This window comes from Glossina fuscipes, unplaced genomic scaffold (genome assembly GCF_014805625.2).
Source record: "Glossina fuscipes isolate IAEA_lab_2018 unplaced genomic scaffold, Yale_Gfus_2 2, whole genome shotgun sequence".
NCBI lineage: Eukaryota > Metazoa > Arthropoda > Insecta > Diptera > Glossinidae > Glossina > Glossina fuscipes.
Genome location: NW_023998416.1, coordinates 27,258,169 through 27,277,095, shown reverse-complemented (window position 1 = coordinate 27,277,095; position 18,927 = coordinate 27,258,169). Strand labels below are relative to the sequence as shown.

The window sequence follows — 18,927 nt, the reverse complement described above, 5'->3', positions numbered from 1 at the left end:
ACAAATACAATAAACTGACCTGCTACCAGCATAAATATTGTAAATGTGCACAATCGTATATAATAGTAGAATAATGTATGTAATAGTTAATCGTTATAAAACGTTAAAGGCACATAAATTGTTTTCTTTTTATTCATGTGATCTTATTTTCATTTAATCTTGTTACGACAACGAATGAATGAAAGCTAGACAGACCGGACAGATACGTAAAAAGCGAATTGATAATATAACTACATACATATATCAACAAAATATATTGAAAGTCATCCTTCTCATATTTTCCTCCTTTGTTCGAATTTTATTGAATTAGTTACGTTACACACTTTATAGAGAATATTTAGATATTCTGTAGTGAAGGAAGGAAAGAGTTCTTCTCTTCTTCTTCTAGCTTTTTCTATTTATTGCCTCTAGTAAATACTTTTTACCATTATTATGGTTCATTAAATATTAAGTGAATATTGTCGGAACGAGGAACCATTTATAACTAAATAATTGAATTCTTCAAAGTTTATTTTTTATTTACTTTTTTATTTTTTTTTATTTTTTCTCAGTTCATGTTATTCTTCCATTATTAAAGTTTACGTAAGAAAAGCTTGAAGAAGATCTCAATGCTTTAAGTAACAGTTGATAGGGTAAATAATGGATTTTTGCAACTCTCACTGCTTGCAACACTTTAACATACGATTTTTTCTTACATTTTATATCCTGTTTACAAATCGGCCGGCATATTAAAATGGTAAGGATCTGCTGATAAGCCCTGGGTTGCATGCAACGAGGATGCAATACGGAATGAATTGAGTGTGGCGGCTGATACGCTTACGTCAACGTGAATTAAGAGTATGAGAGCAGTTTTCTGTCACCACATAATCGTGGAGAAGAGTGCTTAGTCCCAGTAAATTCGTAGCACCTTATATAGGGGATCTAAGAGTCAATCGTAACTGCTCAGCAAGACAATACTATTAAATGAACACGAACTCTTAGAATCCAAGTTAAGGGTTAGCATAAAAAGGTTACATAGATTTAAATATGAAAATGTTGTTTTTGGGGTTTTTTCTTTTTAGTAGCGTTTGCACTGTACTGAACCTTTGGAATGTATATAAGCAGCCCATCAGTCCAGGAACTGTAGAGACTGCAGCAATAAGACGCATTTCTGCGAAGCGCTTATCTAATTGCATCTAATGATCGGCCCACGAGTGACGTGCTACGCGAAGTTAAGATGGAGAATGCTCTCCAAGTCAGGAAGACATTACGTATTTAAGTACAACGCAGTTTTTCTAGATTTTCTAGATCTCTTTAAGGTCAATGCATTCTTTTCATTATTTCCCACGAAAAAATAATACTTGTCCATTAAGTAAACTCATTTAGTACCGAGATAGAAATTTTAATATATGGTAGCAGCTTTCCATAAGTTGTCATTATTATTATTATATTTTGATTTTTAGCTTCATTCATCAGTCGATCAACATATTTTGCGTTATAATATTTTCCAGATAATATAAAATTAAAATTTTGAGAAGAAATCATTAACATTTTGTTAGACGGATAAATATAGCGAAATGGCATCGCCAAGTGCCGGTAAACGGCGAATCGATAATGACATTATGAAGCTAATAAAGTCAAAACATGAAGTAATCATTTTAGCAGACCTTAATGAATTTCAAGTGAAATTCTTTGGACCGCTTGAGACGCCTTATGAGAAAGGTGTATGGAAAGTGAGAGTCCATCTGCCAGATACCTATCCTTTCAAATCGCCGAGCATAGGGTTTGTTAATAAAATCTATCATCCCAATATCGACGAATCGTCGGGCACAGTTTGTCTCGATGTCATCAATCAGGCTTGGACGGCATTATACGATCTTTCGAATATATTTGAATGTTTCTTACCGCAACTGCTAACATATCCAAATCCGACGGATCCGCTTAATCGACACGCAGCTTCGTTGTATTTGCATGAACGTGATAAATATGATCGCAAAGTAATTGAATATGTGCAACGCTATGCCACCGAAGAAGCTTTGCGGACAACGCGTGTCGAAAGCAGCGACAGTGAATCTAGTATGTCCGATTATAGCGAGGAAGAGGCACAAGATATGGATATATAGCATAGCGGTTTATTTGCAACGAATTAAACCGAAATGCATTCTATATAAAATAAAAATTCATTTACTCTAAAAATTTAATGAAATCATTTACGTCAAACAAACAATAGCATAGCAACAAATTCGCGATGCCGAAGTCGGTGTTAATTATATAAAAATAAGTGCAGCATATTTTTGAATTAACTTTTGAAACACGATTTGAAGTCCATATTTTATCCATATCAGTGCGCACAGACAAGCAATCACATATCGTGAAAGTGTAATACAGCAGCAGCAGCAGCAGCAGCAGCAGCAGCAACTAACAACAACGTCTCGTCGGCAACTGAAAAGAGTTACAGCTTAACTGATTAAACCATAAATAAATAATAAATAAATTCTGAAAGAGATTAATGTTGATGTCGATAACGAACACGAAACACGAACGAAAGTTCTCTACAGTAGTATAAAGAACCTGTATACAAAGTTTATAATAAATATGAAACATAATAATAAACCTTACGGAAGGAAAATGATGGGAACGATAGGGAAATGTAAGCAGAGATAACGGGCAAAAAATTAATATAATCATGCAACAGACTTGGATTTCTACGAACTGAATGAATTTGCTTTAAAAGGACAAACTTAAATGAATTTTTGTATAAATAACCATAGCTTAAGTGAGATATTTTCATGGAAAAGTCTTCCGTTTTCCTTTATAGTTGTCCTTTAAAAAATGAAAAAAAAAAATCCCGCGATTCAATTCAATTTAAAGTTTTAACAAAGTTTTCTATTTATAAAGGACTCTTGGTTATGCTTACTTTTGATGCTTTTTAATGATTTTTCTTGAACTTTAATAGACTTTAACCATCAAACGTTAAGAATACGTAGTCTTGGTGAGTAAACCATGAAAAAAATAAAAAAATAAAAAAAACATAAAAAGCAAAAAAATGAAAAGAAAAAAAAAAAAAACTTGAAGGAAAACTTTAACATGAAAATAAATCACTTGGGTTTATCTTCTCTTTCTCCCACCGACAGTCATTTCCATTATCAACACTTGTTGACAAATGTCATCAACGGAAATTCATCAATTCATGATAAGTTTTTCTACGGTTATATGGTTCTTTCTTCGTGGCAGCACAAGTAAAAATATTTCTTTGCGAATGCTTTTATGCCATACGGGTGAGTAGGAGAAGAACGCTAACTTTTAAAAGTTGCCATCGTTCCCTTTTTTTTTTTTTTTTTGTTTTTTTTTTTTTGCCAGTATAGAATATTTTTGTTCTCTTAATTTATTTTATGTAAATTGAAGTTCTTTTTTCTTTTCCTTGAATTTTCATACAATTTTTCTCCGTAGAACACAATCTTCCGTTTTCAATGAACTTACGAACTATAATCTTCATTGTTCTCGTACTGCACAACAACAATATGTTAAACGATAGCTTTATAAAGCAATCAGTTTCTGAATACCCACCATTACCATATAGGGGTAAAGATAGATAGAGAGGGTATTGCTATTTTATCAGTTTACTTGTGAAAACTAGAGAATATATATTGAACGCCCCCTAAATTAGCAGTGTTCTCGATCTTATTTAGTTCACTAGCTGAAATTGTTTTCGAATAAAAATTAAAAGTTAAAGCGAAAGACGGACTTATTTACGTCTAGTATCGTTACTGTCTAGGCTTGAAAAAATAAATGACATCGCATCAAATGTTCATTGTAAAGAGTAAACAATTTATAGAAATCAACTTAATACAGCTACACATACCAGAGCTACATGCAGGTAGTGAGCATCAAAGTTTCGTTTCATATAAGAGTTTATGTTTAAAAGAATACATTTTTGCATGCATGTACATATTTGTAGTCACGTGTGTGTACGTAGAGCTTAAAAATATTCTGTTATGAGATATATTAAAAATTACATTATTTCATGTACTCGTTTTTTATGAATTTATACATCAAGCATAAAAGAACAGATGTCATTGACAGAAATGGAAATTTTTTAAGGTAAGGCAGCTAGAAAAGGAAGACAAAATTTGCATTAAGCTGAAGTAGAATATTCTAATACCCGTCATCATCGAATTGAAAAATTGATGCATGTAATGCCTGTGAAACATTATGGATCGATGGGATGATTCCATCTAGCCGTTCTTGATTTCTGGATTGCAAATTAGACTGTTTTCATTATTCATTCATGGCTAACATTTTCAGAAAACAAAGTTGGTCCTTACTTAAAGCCAAAGAGCTGGGGAGAAAAGTCAGAGAAGAAAGTTGAAGAGAAAAACCGAGTATTAATCGATGGATGGAGAGCTGAAAAAAAGAGGTAGAGAGAGAAATCCAGTGAGAGAGAGAAAGAGAGAGAGGAAAAAGGGAAAAGACAGGGAATCAAATAGGAAGCGAAAAGGAAGAAAACAGAGAGATTAGAGGCAGGTAGAAGCAATAAGAATAGCATGAATGTAAAAGAGTTGGCAAGAGGAGGGAGGAAAGGAGAAAAATAAGGCGAAGAAAAAGAAAAGAATAGAGAATGAAATTATAAAAAAATGATTTGAAATTAAAGGAAGGATAGAGAAAATAAGAAGAAGAAAAGAAGATAAGAAAGGAATAGTGATAGGCTAAAAAAAAGAAGAAATGAGAAAACAAGAAGTAGAGCAACAAAATAACAGAAAAAAAGGAGAATTAGAGACAGAAAAAGCAGAAAATACGTAAAGAGCGAGCGTAACATAAAGTAAAAGAAAAAAACGAATAAGAAACAGTGAGAGAAAAAGCAGAAAAAAAAGGAAGAGTTATGATGATAGTAAGAAACATAATTTGGCCTTAATGCATCAATGGATCAAGCATGGTAAGTTCGTGCTTTTGATTTCTTTTACACATATTATAATATTAGCAAAATACCAAACCACAATCTAGTATAGATTTTAGACGAAAATGTATTCGCATATTCGTGCGTTGTGTTCTTGTAGGCGTTGCTTTTGTGTATCGAGCCTTTCGCCATCAAACGGCAGATGAACTGACAGCTTGGCCAAGGATGGTGGGCTAAAAGCACTACATCTCAAGAGCGTTTTTTGCAAATAGTTTTGAAAATTCGAACTAAAAAGTTTCAAACAATTTCATTTCTTATTGTTCCCACACCACGAAACCTTGCTTTTACTTTGAAATCGAAATTTTTTAGTAACGGGCCGTCTTTTTCTTGTAAAATACGCTGCAAATGACACAAGCGGGGCAATGCTGGTCATAATATTCTCTTCTCTATATCGAATCGTAAATTAGTCAATTGACGTATTAGGCAAAGTTAGATCGTTTGCCAAGAGACATAAGAGCAAGTCTTCTCGATCGTGATGAAATGATTGACGAACCACCAAACAACTCATCCTAATCGAACTGCTTCTTGCTGTCTTACCGCTATAGAATACTAAAAATTGAAATATTTTGTGTTTTAAAAGAAGATTTTTTTTCTTAAATCAAGAGAAAAAATTGTCGCTTATTTCATCAGTTTACTATAACCTTCGTTTACGCTTGAATTCATCTCTACAGAAATGCTCAAGATCGCTTATAAATCGCTATATACGTTACAGTTAAAGTTTAACGTTTCGTTGCAACATTGTTACGTATTCCGCGTAACTATTTATGGTTCTTTGCATTCAATTAAATTTGAAGTACGAACAATGTTGTACGTATACATGCATACAAATAAATGCATACATCCATAACAAAAAAAAATTGTACTTTCTGAAGACCACCTACACAACTCCTTCATACACTAACACTACTCACAAACTTATATGTACTCTTTTCTATTATATAGAAAATAATGTAGGCAAAGTCATATTTATGGATTCATGAATACATCGTAATGTTTTCAAGCCTGGAATTCATATATGCATTATATATATATATGGGTATAGGTATACATACTTATCCTTGCTCTATACATAAAATACTTGGAAAAATCATGAAATTTTTCATGCGTGAAAAACATGGCACATAACTCGTGCGTGAAATATTTTTGTTAAATATTATTTATTTATAAGCCCTTCAGACTCTTTCTTTACTTCGACTTATAGAAACTCTTACAATTGTGTATGAACGAATACGAATGTATTTACATTTAGAAAAGCTAAGACTTTAATATAAGAATATTTTTATCTCTTCATACTTAAATTACTTTAAAATCATTAAAAATGAATTTAAATTAAAAAGTTACCAAATTGTTATAAATTTTTTTTTTTTAATTCAATAAAATGCTTTTTCAACTCATTGAAATATTAATTTGAAATATGGTTAAAATATATATTGTAAGGATATCCGACAAAACTAGAAACCGCCAAGTCGGTGGTCACAGTTTCGAGTCTTAAAGCGATAGACCATACTTTGTAAAAAACTAAGTCCTAAGACTTATATAATCGCTTTTTATGTAACCTTTAAACTCTGAAAGTATTGTTAGCTTTAACTTTACTGTTTCCTTTTGATTGATATCTACGCTACGTGTTAAGCCTTAGCTTTAATTTCACTCTTTAAGCACAAAAATATTATAAAATTTTGTTTACTTTAAACTGAAAATTTTCACCGAAACTGGTCAATATGAAAATTTCTATGCTTTTTTGATCTCACGATCTTCTCCAGCCTTCAATCTTAGCAGTCTTACTTAATTCGTCTGAATGCCATTAGTAATGAATAAATAATTAAATGAAACGAAACACTCTCGGGAATTGTGTTTAAAGTCTTTTGTTGTGCTTTCATCTTCGATGTGGAAATAAAATGGAAATACCTGCTCCTCCTTGTTTTCTGGGAATACTTTCTCTTAATAATTTTCTAAATTTTATGCCTGAGTAGTCAAGTAAGTAAGACCAGCGACTCTTCACACAGTGTTTGCCGGTTTAAACTTCAAGTGCCGTAGAGTTTACCTTGGTCATAGTTACAGTAAGCGCTTAATCGGTAAAGCCATACATTATGTATTCCGATCATGGACTTGCTAGGTTACGATCGCTTCCATCTTTCTTTCCTTTTCTCCACTTCTTGCCATTCGCTGCAGCATTACACGAATAGGGGACATCTCCTAAGTGATTGGTCATAGAATAAGAAAAAAAAAAAATGCTTTTCTTAATAAAAACGGTAAAAACGTGTATGTTGGCATCGAAATCGCTCTTCGTCCTGGCTTCGGTTTTGTAATAGAAAGAACGGAACACCTAACGGATTGACGATTGGCAGATAGTGATAGAAATTCGCGCATAATTTTACGCTGATCAAAAAAATACTTTTACGGGATCTTTTGCTGATATTTCAGCACTGCACAAACGAAACGAGAAATTTAATCTATCTATTGGCAGAAGGTAGGCGACGGTTATACAAAAGTATAAAAATTTATTTGTTGCCTATATTTAGACTATAAAAAATTCCGAACTTTTAATATGCATAAACTTTCAACAAGCATTCATGTGTATTTTTCCATATAAACGTATGAATGCACTGTGATTTTTTTTTGGCTTTAATTGGAAGACGTGTTAAGTTAATCATAGCAATTGTGCTGCAGAGCAGAGACCACAAGCGCTTCCTTTTGAGAAAATATATCTTTCACTCCGTCAAGAATTTAAGTCAACATAGGTAGTAGCAGTCTAATCGTAAGTATGGGCGTGTTCGATGTTAAAGAATTAATTATGCACAGATATGAAAACAGCGAGCCGTCCTAAGTTAAATTTTGGCAGATTGCCGCAGAATGCTAAATCACATTTTGATTGAGATCAAATCAAAACGTCATGTTGTCATATTGTAATCTCTAAACATAAAACTCGTTTGCATTTAAAGGGCAATAAAAGTTCGCCGCGAACTTTGCATAAAATTTCCTTGATTTTCATTATTTTTGAAAAATATTTCAAATTAATAAATAATTTCAATGCGTTGACGCTTGTATTTATATTCAGGCATTCAGGTATAAGTATAGTTTTTCTATGATCTTTTGTGTTTATATTCGACATAAAATTAGTTGATAGTTTGGTTTCATGTTTTGTTTCGAATAATATATAAATAATATAATCGAAGAATTATTTTTAACAATTATTGTTACGAATATGCTTAACTGAGTTTTGAGTTTTAATGATATAGTGTTTATTAGCCTTTTTTCCTCCCTCCCCCCCTTAATATCCGATTCCAAAAGCCTTAAAAAGCTTGGTATGAAACAATCGCTTTGTATTTATTTGACAACTAAAAATCATCAATGGATTCAGTTTATAATTGCGTTGCAATAATCAAAATATAAATCGGAAAAGTATACTTTACACACCACTAAAATGTGCATTCTTTCTATTTACATATATACATACGAAACGAGATATATATATATATATATATACATATATACATATACAATTGATATATTTATATGACAAGCCGGCAATTAAGTTCTCTCCGTTGAAATTGGTTGGTTTATAAAATCTACCTATCGCGTTAATTTCTACCATAGTTCCAGGTATACACAACTTTGACATTAACGCCTGACTTTCGCCTATTTTATCCTGTTTCAAAAAAAAAAACAGCAAACAATAAAGCAGATAGAAAGCGTTTTGTAACTTTCATTGCAAAATGATTTAATCTTGAGGACAATGGAAGTTCGTACACTGTTCGCCCATCGTCAGCAAAAGCAACTTAGGCTGAGAACTTGTTTTGTTAGTTCCGCTGATGCTTCAATGAATATTTCATATCGGAACTACCAAGTTTCTGTGGCGAGTATATCCGCAAGCTACTCGATAAAAAGCAAAACACTACAAGTAGCTATATTGTTGTTCGGCTGTGTAACAAATGATTTTTAATTTACACTTGAATTTCATGAAAGCATGCAGCGAATTTATTTGTACATTCGTTTATTTATTTGTACTTCGTTTATTAGAAAATTTATGGAAATAGTTCGATCAGTGACCATGAATACCTAGTGGCCTCTAATGCTTTACGATATCTGGAAAAGAGCTTTGGTTGCGCTTGTATCAATGATTGTGAGCAGAGCACAAAGATGCCAAACGGACGACTTCCAATGCAAACTGATACTGGTAATCGATTATGTAAACGATCTTGTAGACCAAGTGATGGCGTGTACCGTAGGTTTGAGCCGTACATAAAAATTTTATCAACAATAAAATATAGAGACATATATGGGTAATATATAATGTGGTTAATATTATGTTGAAACACTGTGAAGCTGATCTATCACCATAATGGGCCGCCGTCCACTATTCAATACCCCATACCCACCCCACACTTATTAATAAAACGACTTTGACGTTATTTGGGAAGAGATCGATAAAGTGTTCCGATCTCAACCATTCTGAATAGAGTTCGTCCTTGGACCAACACAAGTCAACGTACTAAATTTCATCAAATTATCTTAAATATTGGGGCATATAGATTGGCATAATCGATTCTGGGAGTGGTTCTGCAACGATTGGTATAATGAAAAGTGATTCTGATCCAAGTCTTTGCGAATGTTGCATACATTCGCACAAATTTAATACACCCTTGTATCACACATAGTGCAGGATATGAAGAGTTTATTAAAAATGACTCTATAAATTCTTTACGAGACTTGTGACACACTTTTCTAGACGTGACAAAAAGATAAGAAAAGCTTTTTTATGAGCTAATAAATATAAAGAAAAAAAAAAAAAAAAAAAACAAATTCGAACGCAGCATCCATTTTCAAAACGATGACATAACAACCTACCTACCAATAGACGTAAATGTATTTTTGTATTGTGCTGATTAAGCAAAATATTTAAATTGAGAATAATGTTCAAATTGCTCCTTTGCCACTTAACAACAATTTGAAAGGCAGAAAGGCAACAGACGAGGACATACCTTAGTAACTTTTTATGTTTGTGGATTTGTTTATTTGTACTGAGAGATTTCCAAATAAATGTTTTTATATCGTAATGCTGTTTGTACTCTCACTCCTTGTCCCACTACTACTACTACTACTATTGTCCTTATTATACTGTACTGCAGAGGCACTTAATCTTAATGTAAAAACAATGTATGGTCAGTAAGTAAAATGCTTTTTCTTTTTAAGTCGAATAATATGCAATGAGTATCTACTAATTTTATTATAGGATAAGAAGCATCGCATCGAAAAGTCCATTGAAATGATTATAAAATATAGGATATTTCTGATCAGAGAGAGTTACTGTTATCCGATTTTTTTTTTTTTTTTTTTTTTGCAAAATGGTATAAATAATATAAACTCATTGCATGAACTGTTGTTGACAAACGAAGACTATGAAGGAGGCACGCGCATGTGGATTAATATTAATAGATAGCAAGTCAAGCATTACCAAATGTGGGTATGTCAAATGTGACCTTCGTAAAGCTGGAAAATTATTCGCCTTTATATCGACTGTTTACCTATAATTTCTCTTTCCAGGTAATAAAAAATCAAAAAATATTTTTGCAAAATAATAATAATCCAAAAAGCGATTAGACAAAGAAACTAAGGAGTAAATTGATCGAAATAATCGAGAGTGCTACCGTCCACACCGCTCTTGTCTTAATCCTAATCAACATCTTATAAGGACATCAGGATCAAAAGATTTGCAAAAATTCACTTCAATCATACATTTGCAACAAACAAAGGGATCATTAAGAAATCTCCTCTTGCAATTTGCAACTATGAACGAGGTCTTGTGGATGTCAAAATATTTTTCCTCCTTTAGTCGAAAATTATCATTCGGAGCTTCTAACTCTACAGATATCTTGAGAGTGCACGGATAACATAATACCAGTTAAGCATCTAACCTTAATAAAACGGCTAAAAGGCTTTGCTTATTTTTTTTAGACAACCGTTTGCCTTATTAAAGAAATCAGCAAATTGTTGTTAATCATATCTCTGAACTAAATGAACAATTGAAAAGCAAATTTTTAATGTCGTTGTCATCATTGTCGTTTTATTATTATGTCTGCTCGTCTTTTCAGAACAGAATTTTTGTTTAATATACTGTTACGCAAATTTTTTCGTTAAATTTTTAATTTTTTCGTTTAATAATCGTAGCTGCAAGTGTTCATCTTAATGTAATCCAAGAATTTCTTTCTATTGATACGAATAAATTATGGAAGTAATAATCTTACATATAAGGTACTAAATGAAATTCTATCTAACTGCTACGTGGCCACTAGCAATGTAAAATAATAAATTTTTTAATCCTTTTTAATGCGTAAAAAAGACATTCATTGTAAAAGTGAGATACGTTCGTCCTCTTTTTAAAGCAATCGACCTCTTTCGATATTTTGCTGTTTGCTCTCACGAATATTGCTGACTAATATTTTCTGTATATATATAAGGGACGATCAAATGGGAGATAGATATTTTTTTTTAGTTTTATTTTGCTCTAAAGCCTAACCTGCCATTTGATTTAAGTTCTTCTAAATGAAAATGCATTTTATAAGCTTTGAAATGCAAGAAGAATATTACATGTGGTGGCGTCTCAATTTTTCTCCATACTTTCCTAGTAATATTATATAAACAGCCTATATATATATATATATATATATGTATTTATCTTATCTTATTATTATTATTACAAATTTGTCCAGAGAATAAATTCTAAGACTAAAGTCTTAAAGCACTAGCATCTAAGGCTTTCAGCTTTATTAAAAACTCTATCGCACTTAAGATTTGAGCCCACGACCATTGAGTTGCTAGTCGAGACTCCTGCCTACTCGGCTACTCAGGCGGTTATCTTATTATACCAAAGAAAAAAAATACCTGGGATTAGAGATACGATAAGAGCTAGCGAATCAGGCTAAATAAAATAAGTAAATAATTAGTTTTTTCCGTTTATATATTCTATTATGTTTGTTTTATTTCAATTCCGCTTATTTCTACAAAAAGAAATTCTTTTAATATTGTTTTTTTTTTTTTTTTTTTTTTTATAAGAAATGGTTTTACGTCACGTTGCAAAATAAATCGCTATTATTTGTAGATAACGAGTACTCAGTGTTCGACTTAAAGGGAAAGAATTTGTTTAAATTCAAGACAACTTAATCGCAAATACAACTCAAGCAACATTTCCAATCCATTAGCTTAATGCAACAAGCACAAGACCGAGAGGGAGAGAGAGAAAGAGAAAAAGAGAAAGATAATTACGAGTCCACAATACATTTACCACTGGAGGGTATTTACTGACTTTTTCATTCCCTCTACTATAACATAGAATGGAAAAAAAAAATTTATTAAATATTACATGAGATATATATACACTTTACTAGCATGCTATAGTGATAGTATAATATTTTATGCCTAACAGAGATAAACAGAGAATTCTCATTTTAAGGATAGGCTTTTTGGAGATTTTTATAAAATGTTTCAAAAATCTGAAAACAAAGATACGTATATCCTTACGAGAGAACAATTTCTCTTGCAAATGTTCTAGAAATTGTAGCTTTGTGTATCTGGTTTGCTATTTTATAACATATCAAGCGTCGATTCATTTAATGGTTTACCTGATATTAGGAGTAATACAATTGTTTTTATGAAATGAGTGCCATGCACTTAAAAGGAGAAATCCATTTTCATATATCGGCAATCCTAAGTAATATTTATTTGTTCTGAAGTTTACCATACGTAAAATCCAGTTCAGTTTTTTTTTTTTTTTTTTTTTTTTTTTTTTTGCATAATCAACAAAACATAAATGTTGCGTATTTACAGATTCGATCTAAGCCTTATGTAAACTTTTCCTTTTTGTTTTGTTTCTTTCTTTTCCGTAAACATACCTCATCTGCGTATGTCATCTGCTTTACTAAGTATTCTTCTATGCACACACAACAAGTTTACAAATCTTCTTACATATATAGCTGCAAAATGAAAGGTTTGACTCAAAAACTATCTTAGGCTACTATTTTCTTATTGCATTTGTATTGTTTTCATTGAGGTTAAATTGTGATAGAACTCAAGTAAGGTTTATGTCTATCGTTCATTCGTTTGTAAGTATAAAATAAACCAAGAATATGCATTCAAGCGTTCACTCGTTTATCTGTTTATATGTATGTATGAAAGTATATATACATATATATATATATATATATGTATCTATATATATATAGATCTATATATTTATTTATATTCTTACATGCTCATCTCTTTTCTTTTCTTTTTTTCTTTTTTTTTTTTTTTTTTTTTTTTGTTCTTTCCAGTCCTGCTTACAAACAATTATTATAGAAGCAATTTCCTTAAATTTGTTACTCAACTAGTTTTCTTTTCTTCTTGTGTAAATTTGCTAAACAATTCTGATGATTTAAAATAATCTTTAATTGTCTTTAAACAATTGTTTGACAATTTTAATTGTTAGCAAATGTCAAATAATATAATTGTTTGTTGTTCTATATATTTATATAGATATACATGCTATATATAATTATATACATATATATATGTGGGTGTGTATATATAGATTTCTGTTAAAATATTTGCATACAAAATAAATAAAAATTTAATTTCAACCAGAAATAAAATTTTCAATATATCCATAAATGTTTAGAAATACATAATAAATATGCAAATATTCACATATCAACGCTCTATAATAAATTGATGCAAATAAATTAGGTTATGTAACAAAAGTAGTAACAGTATCGAATAGAAGAGTAAGTTATGCTCAATTGATTGGCTTTATAAATGACAAAAAACTATTAAGCTTTCAATTTGGACATACACGTTGTCTACACACAAACACAGATTTAGTTTTTATTAGTTAGCTCTTAAGGTAAGAAACTATTGTAACATTTTCAGAAATTTATATCTTCTTTATAATGGGGGAAAAAAAATTAATTATTCGAAACCAATTTTTTGCAGGAAATTTCAATCTTTTCCTCAGCCTTTCAGTAAGATTTGCTTACATCAATAAAGAAAAAACAGCAAAATGCAGGGAAGAGATAGACTAAAAATTTATCAATTGACTTCTAACTAATCTAACATGCTAACTGATATTGATAGAAAGTATTCATGTTCATTGAAAAGTGTTTTTAACACCAAAACACATTAGTGTAACTTCAAGCGAGATTTTCAAAGATTTTCAATGCTTTTGGTAAGAAACTTAAAGTTCTGCATAAAGTTCTTCCGGCTGGTTATAAATTCAGTAATTGAATTATATATATTTCCTTGCCCTCTTTCCTATCCTTTTACATTTCGCCAGGGCGCGACGAAAGAGTGAATTTCACGTAAAACTGCTTTGATGCAAGAGTTCACTTCAAGGTGGGGAAACATTCTTATGGCTCCGGGTTTGTAAATAAATGAAAGAAGTAATAAAAAAACAAGTTGTTATAAATAAAAAAAAAAAAAAAAAAATGTCTTCAACGCTTAAAAAGCCTTTAATCGCGTTTGTCCCGTAGGACGATTTTTCAAAAGGGCTAACGCAGCGACTTCTTTACTTACAACAGTAGGGAACTTCTCGGCAAATTAAATTAACAAAAGAATACATTTTTATGTAAAATATTCCTTGGATATATTGTTACCAAAATCGTACAATTGATAACATGAGTTTACATGAAAACTAACCGGTTTTCTAGCGATCGAAAATCTTAAAACAGAATAACCATGATGCCATGACGAAAAACATAATGCTTTACCTGCTGACGTAAAGTAACGTAGTCTCATCTGCTGACGATTGGCGAAAAGATTGATAGCAGTTTTGGAAAAGAGCGATTAACACGAAAATGTCGCAATGAACTTAAATAATCGTAATCTGTTTTTAAACGGTTATATAAGGAGAATATTTGTGGAAAGCAAAGTTGAGTTAACCCAAGAGGGTCATAGTTGAATTGTAGTATTCGTACGAAGAAGACCAAAAGAAGAAGATGAATTTGTAAATATAAGATCTTTCATAAAATTCGTAAATAGATATCCTAAGGGTTGTGAATGAAAACTACGCTATTCTAAGAATCACAACTCAGTGGTACGAAATTCATTTCAAAAGAAGTTGAATGGAAACGTAAACTCGCAAAGAGGCATTTCACATTGAAGGCTATTATTATTTTACTGTTCTTTTTTTATCACAAGAACGAAAGAGGACATGACTATTGGCCGCTTAGCCGAAAGAGTCTTCTGACAGCATGGGGTTACGAATAAACCATGTCAGTATTTTTATGGACAAACCCTACAGACAGCTTGGCCCCAAGAAGTCCAAAACTAGAATTCATAAGTCTTCTGGCGGTGTAAGTGAATGACACCTGAGATACTCTTTGCCCAAATTAAAGATGGCGTACCCGCCGGACATATATGTTGAACTGCAGTATATCCTGAAAGAGCGGCCACGTAAAGTTATGCGTTTAATTCACCCTAGTGCGAGAAAAATTGTAGTACGGTCTCTTCAGATGGTCAAGTAAATGAAACCTGTCATAACCTTTTATTACAAATGCGCAAGATCAAGCATCTGACGATAATATATTCGCTGCAGCACAGAGGGTCAGCGTAATGTATATAATAGTCGAGGGCAATTGCCATATAAAAATGCTTGTGTCGACCCCGATTCTCGGCAAAGCGATTGATATACGAAATCCATTGCAAACTTTTATTTCCTGGATTGTTATATGACATTTGACGTATCCCCATGAACAGTCATTATTGTGGGCGCCTTTCAATGTCTGATCAATTTTCTCTTCGCATCACTAACATTGTGAGCAGGATACGAATATCAATTAGCCTGCAAATCCTAAATCAGCGCCCATTGTGGATGCGGTTCCGTTAATTTGAAGCACTTGGCCTTAGGAGGTCTTGAAAGCATTTCAATTGAGAAAAAAGACGTATAACATTAATAGAAAGGACATAACGTATAGCATTAATAAAGGTGACATCATCTAAATTTAATGAATGACGATTATGCACTGTTTTATTTGAGTGCTTCGAAGTACTCTCAGCAAAACTAATGAAAGCCCTAACTGTGATTGAAAGCTTGCAGTTGTATCGAAGGCTTAGATATTTTTACATCTCGTTTAGGTGTTACTTAGATAAACCAATTCCGGAATGTTAAACCAATCACTTTTTTATTCCTTTAGAGTCCAGTCCAGGGTAAATAAGAATGTATGAGTAAGTGCCAATGAATATTTTCGCTCGTTGAAATGGACGTGCAGCGGATAAATGCATTTTTATGTAAATACGAACGTGTGCTCTTAAGTTATTTAAATTGAAAACAACTGTAGTTTAAACTCGCGCTACTGAAAGAAACAATATTCACATGTGTGCAAATGGAGAGCAATGGGTAAATGGATTACAAGCGGCGTATATGTAAGCAGAATCATTCTTATATGTACTCCATTAAGTCTGGCAGTGTTTTACTTTTCGTTGTGTGTTTTTTTTTTTTTTTAAATTCTGGACGTGAAATGTACAACAAAGCAACAAAGCATACACAACCATCGACCAAACAAAAAGAATGCGAAAAAATTTACTGTCCATGTTACGCAGAGTTGAACAAATTGTGTGTTCACCATTGCGTATGAATTGTTTACAACTAATATGTAAATACATGTGCTAAATTATCACTAGCACTGTATAAATCAAGTATGCTACGTTTGTTATCCTATTTGGAACACTAATGAAGCATGCAATCAAATTAAAAGTCGAGTGAGATTTCTGATGCTTCAAAACTTTCTACTTTCATTTTGCAAAATTGTTTATCCAAGATTTCAACCAATGCAGTCGGGGAAGTTGAATGTACCAGCCTATGAAGAGCTGAAGACTCGACACAGTTGCATTATGACTGATGCGATCTATTTTGGAAGTAAAAAAGTACCTGCTTACAATTTCTTTCATATAGTTACCGATTCCGGAAACTTTTTACACATACAATTTCCACTACAATTTTTTGGAATTTTTACACTCACCATAAAATATAGTCAGATTACAATATATTTGAAAATATATTATTTAAATGATTTGAAACCGGCCGAATTACGTCACCTGCTAAGACCCTCTTTTCTTTGCTCCTCTAGTAAGGAAGCGATATAAAGGCGATTGCTGTCCAAGTCGCATAAAGTTCTTTTTAATTTGAAGATTATGCGGAATTATGCGTTGCTGGATAAGTACGCTAATCTAAGATAGTGATGGGTTAATAGTCTGCATATGCTTCAAAATCGTATGATAATTGTATGAATTCGTTCTTGTTATTATGAAAGTCGCAGCCCTTTGCAAGTTTCCGAGCATAAAAGTAAATAAAGGAATATATGTTAATTGATATATATTCTGCTCTGTATTCAATAAAAGTCAATTTATTTAGGGTTTCGAGCGTACACTTTAACATTCATTTCATAGATACGTTCTACGGATAGCCTCTTGTGAAAATATTAAAAAATTAAATTATTATTATGCTTTTAAGCTATTTTTCCATGGTTTTATTTATGAATTGCAATAAAATTAATTATGATTTATTTAAAATGTGCGGATCAAAGTAAACAAAAAAAAAAAAACGAAATCTTATTTTTTGCTTTAGTTTCTCTCACTCACGCATTACTAAATCCAAGAGATAAGGCACACAATACAAACTACGCAATATTTGATAAATGTTGTTAACATAAGACACATACATAGCGCTCTTCTCGTAAATGCATAAATCCTATACCAAGGAAAAGAAGATAAATGTTGTTTTATTTATCCCTTTAGTTAGTTTTTTGTTGTTCTTAAATTCTCTTCTTAGTCTCCGTTACACGCATTTTCAATTTTATTCTTTTTTAATAGTTTTGTGGTTATTTTTTGTGTCTTTTCTTGCATAAAAACATATGTATCATATATTTGTTTATACGTCACCCGTAAAGCGTATGTCACATACTTGGATTATTATAATCAGGAGACAAATATTCTGTCCTATATTCTATTTGCTCATTCTTCTTTCTATTGTTGTCACTGTTTTATGACAATTTTTAAGTAAAAAATTATACTAAAAATTGTTGTGTTTACATTGAGGTTAACTGTACGTGTATGAATGTTTAACTGGTAAACAAAAGACATCACATATATGCATATATATTTATGTATCCATATATATGTATATGCATAAATATATATATATATATTTGTATGTATATATATATATATATATATCTACATATATGCGAATAATTGTATTTACTCTATGCTAATATGAAATTATCACCTTAAGTGTTCGTATATATATTATGTATATACATGCACAGGTGTCCACCGTATTATATTGTCGATCCGAAACCTTGCTACACGACTTTTTTTTTCTTTTTTTGTTTACTTATTTAAAACAAGATAAAAGGTAGGATAACGAGGTAGGAGAACTTGGACATAATACAAATCAGGACAATATGCGCCATGTTATATCGGAACAAAGCCATAAGATGTACAATTTTACGACGGGTGAAATTCCGTTTCAACGATACATATAAATGATAAAATAAGTTAGCTTTAGTTGCAGATAATCTATAATTTGTTTCTTATAGGCGGTTACCTCCTTTTTTAACACCTCCTTTTATTAACAATAAAATAACAGAGAGAGTAGTTTAAAAAAAGTCCAGTGGAATACGTACTCAATATATAGAAATTGTATGTGATTTCAAAACTCTGTTACGATATTCGCAAACGTTTTGTACCTTGTTGTGTCAGAATCATATCTGACAAGTAGCGTGTTAAACGAAGGATACCTGTCTATAATTATTGTTTTTATTATTTATTATTATTTGTTTTTGCACAAACCACGTCGGCATGTTGAGCTGTAATAGTGTAACGAAATGTTTGTAATGAAAACTGAAGGACACATATTTTATAAAATTTACGCTGCATTAATGAACTCTACGATGGAATGATAATCTCAGCAAAGTAAGACCAAACGATTGTTTCTGACGAAAATTGTATAACGAAAAGTGCAAAGT

General features: G+C 31.6%; 1 protein-coding gene across 1 annotated transcript; it reads left to right on the top strand.

The window, feature by feature from the left end:
- Window positions 1-1,556: 1,556 nt before the first annotated feature.
- On the top strand, window positions 1,557-2,102 carry LOC119634255 (ubiquitin-conjugating enzyme E2 H-like). The gene has a single exon (XM_038028329.1). The coding sequence runs from the start codon at window positions 1,557-1,559 to the stop codon at window positions 2,100-2,102; it is 546 nt and encodes a 181-aa protein (XP_037884257.1).
- The last annotated feature ends 16,825 nt before the right edge of the window (window positions 2,103-18,927 follow it).

Bases quoted from the DNA above. Each gene is read 5' to 3' on its own strand.
- LOC119634255 (XM_038028329.1), top strand. From the start codon at position 1,557: ATGGCATCGCCAAGTGCCGGTAAACGGCGAATCGATAATGACATTATG.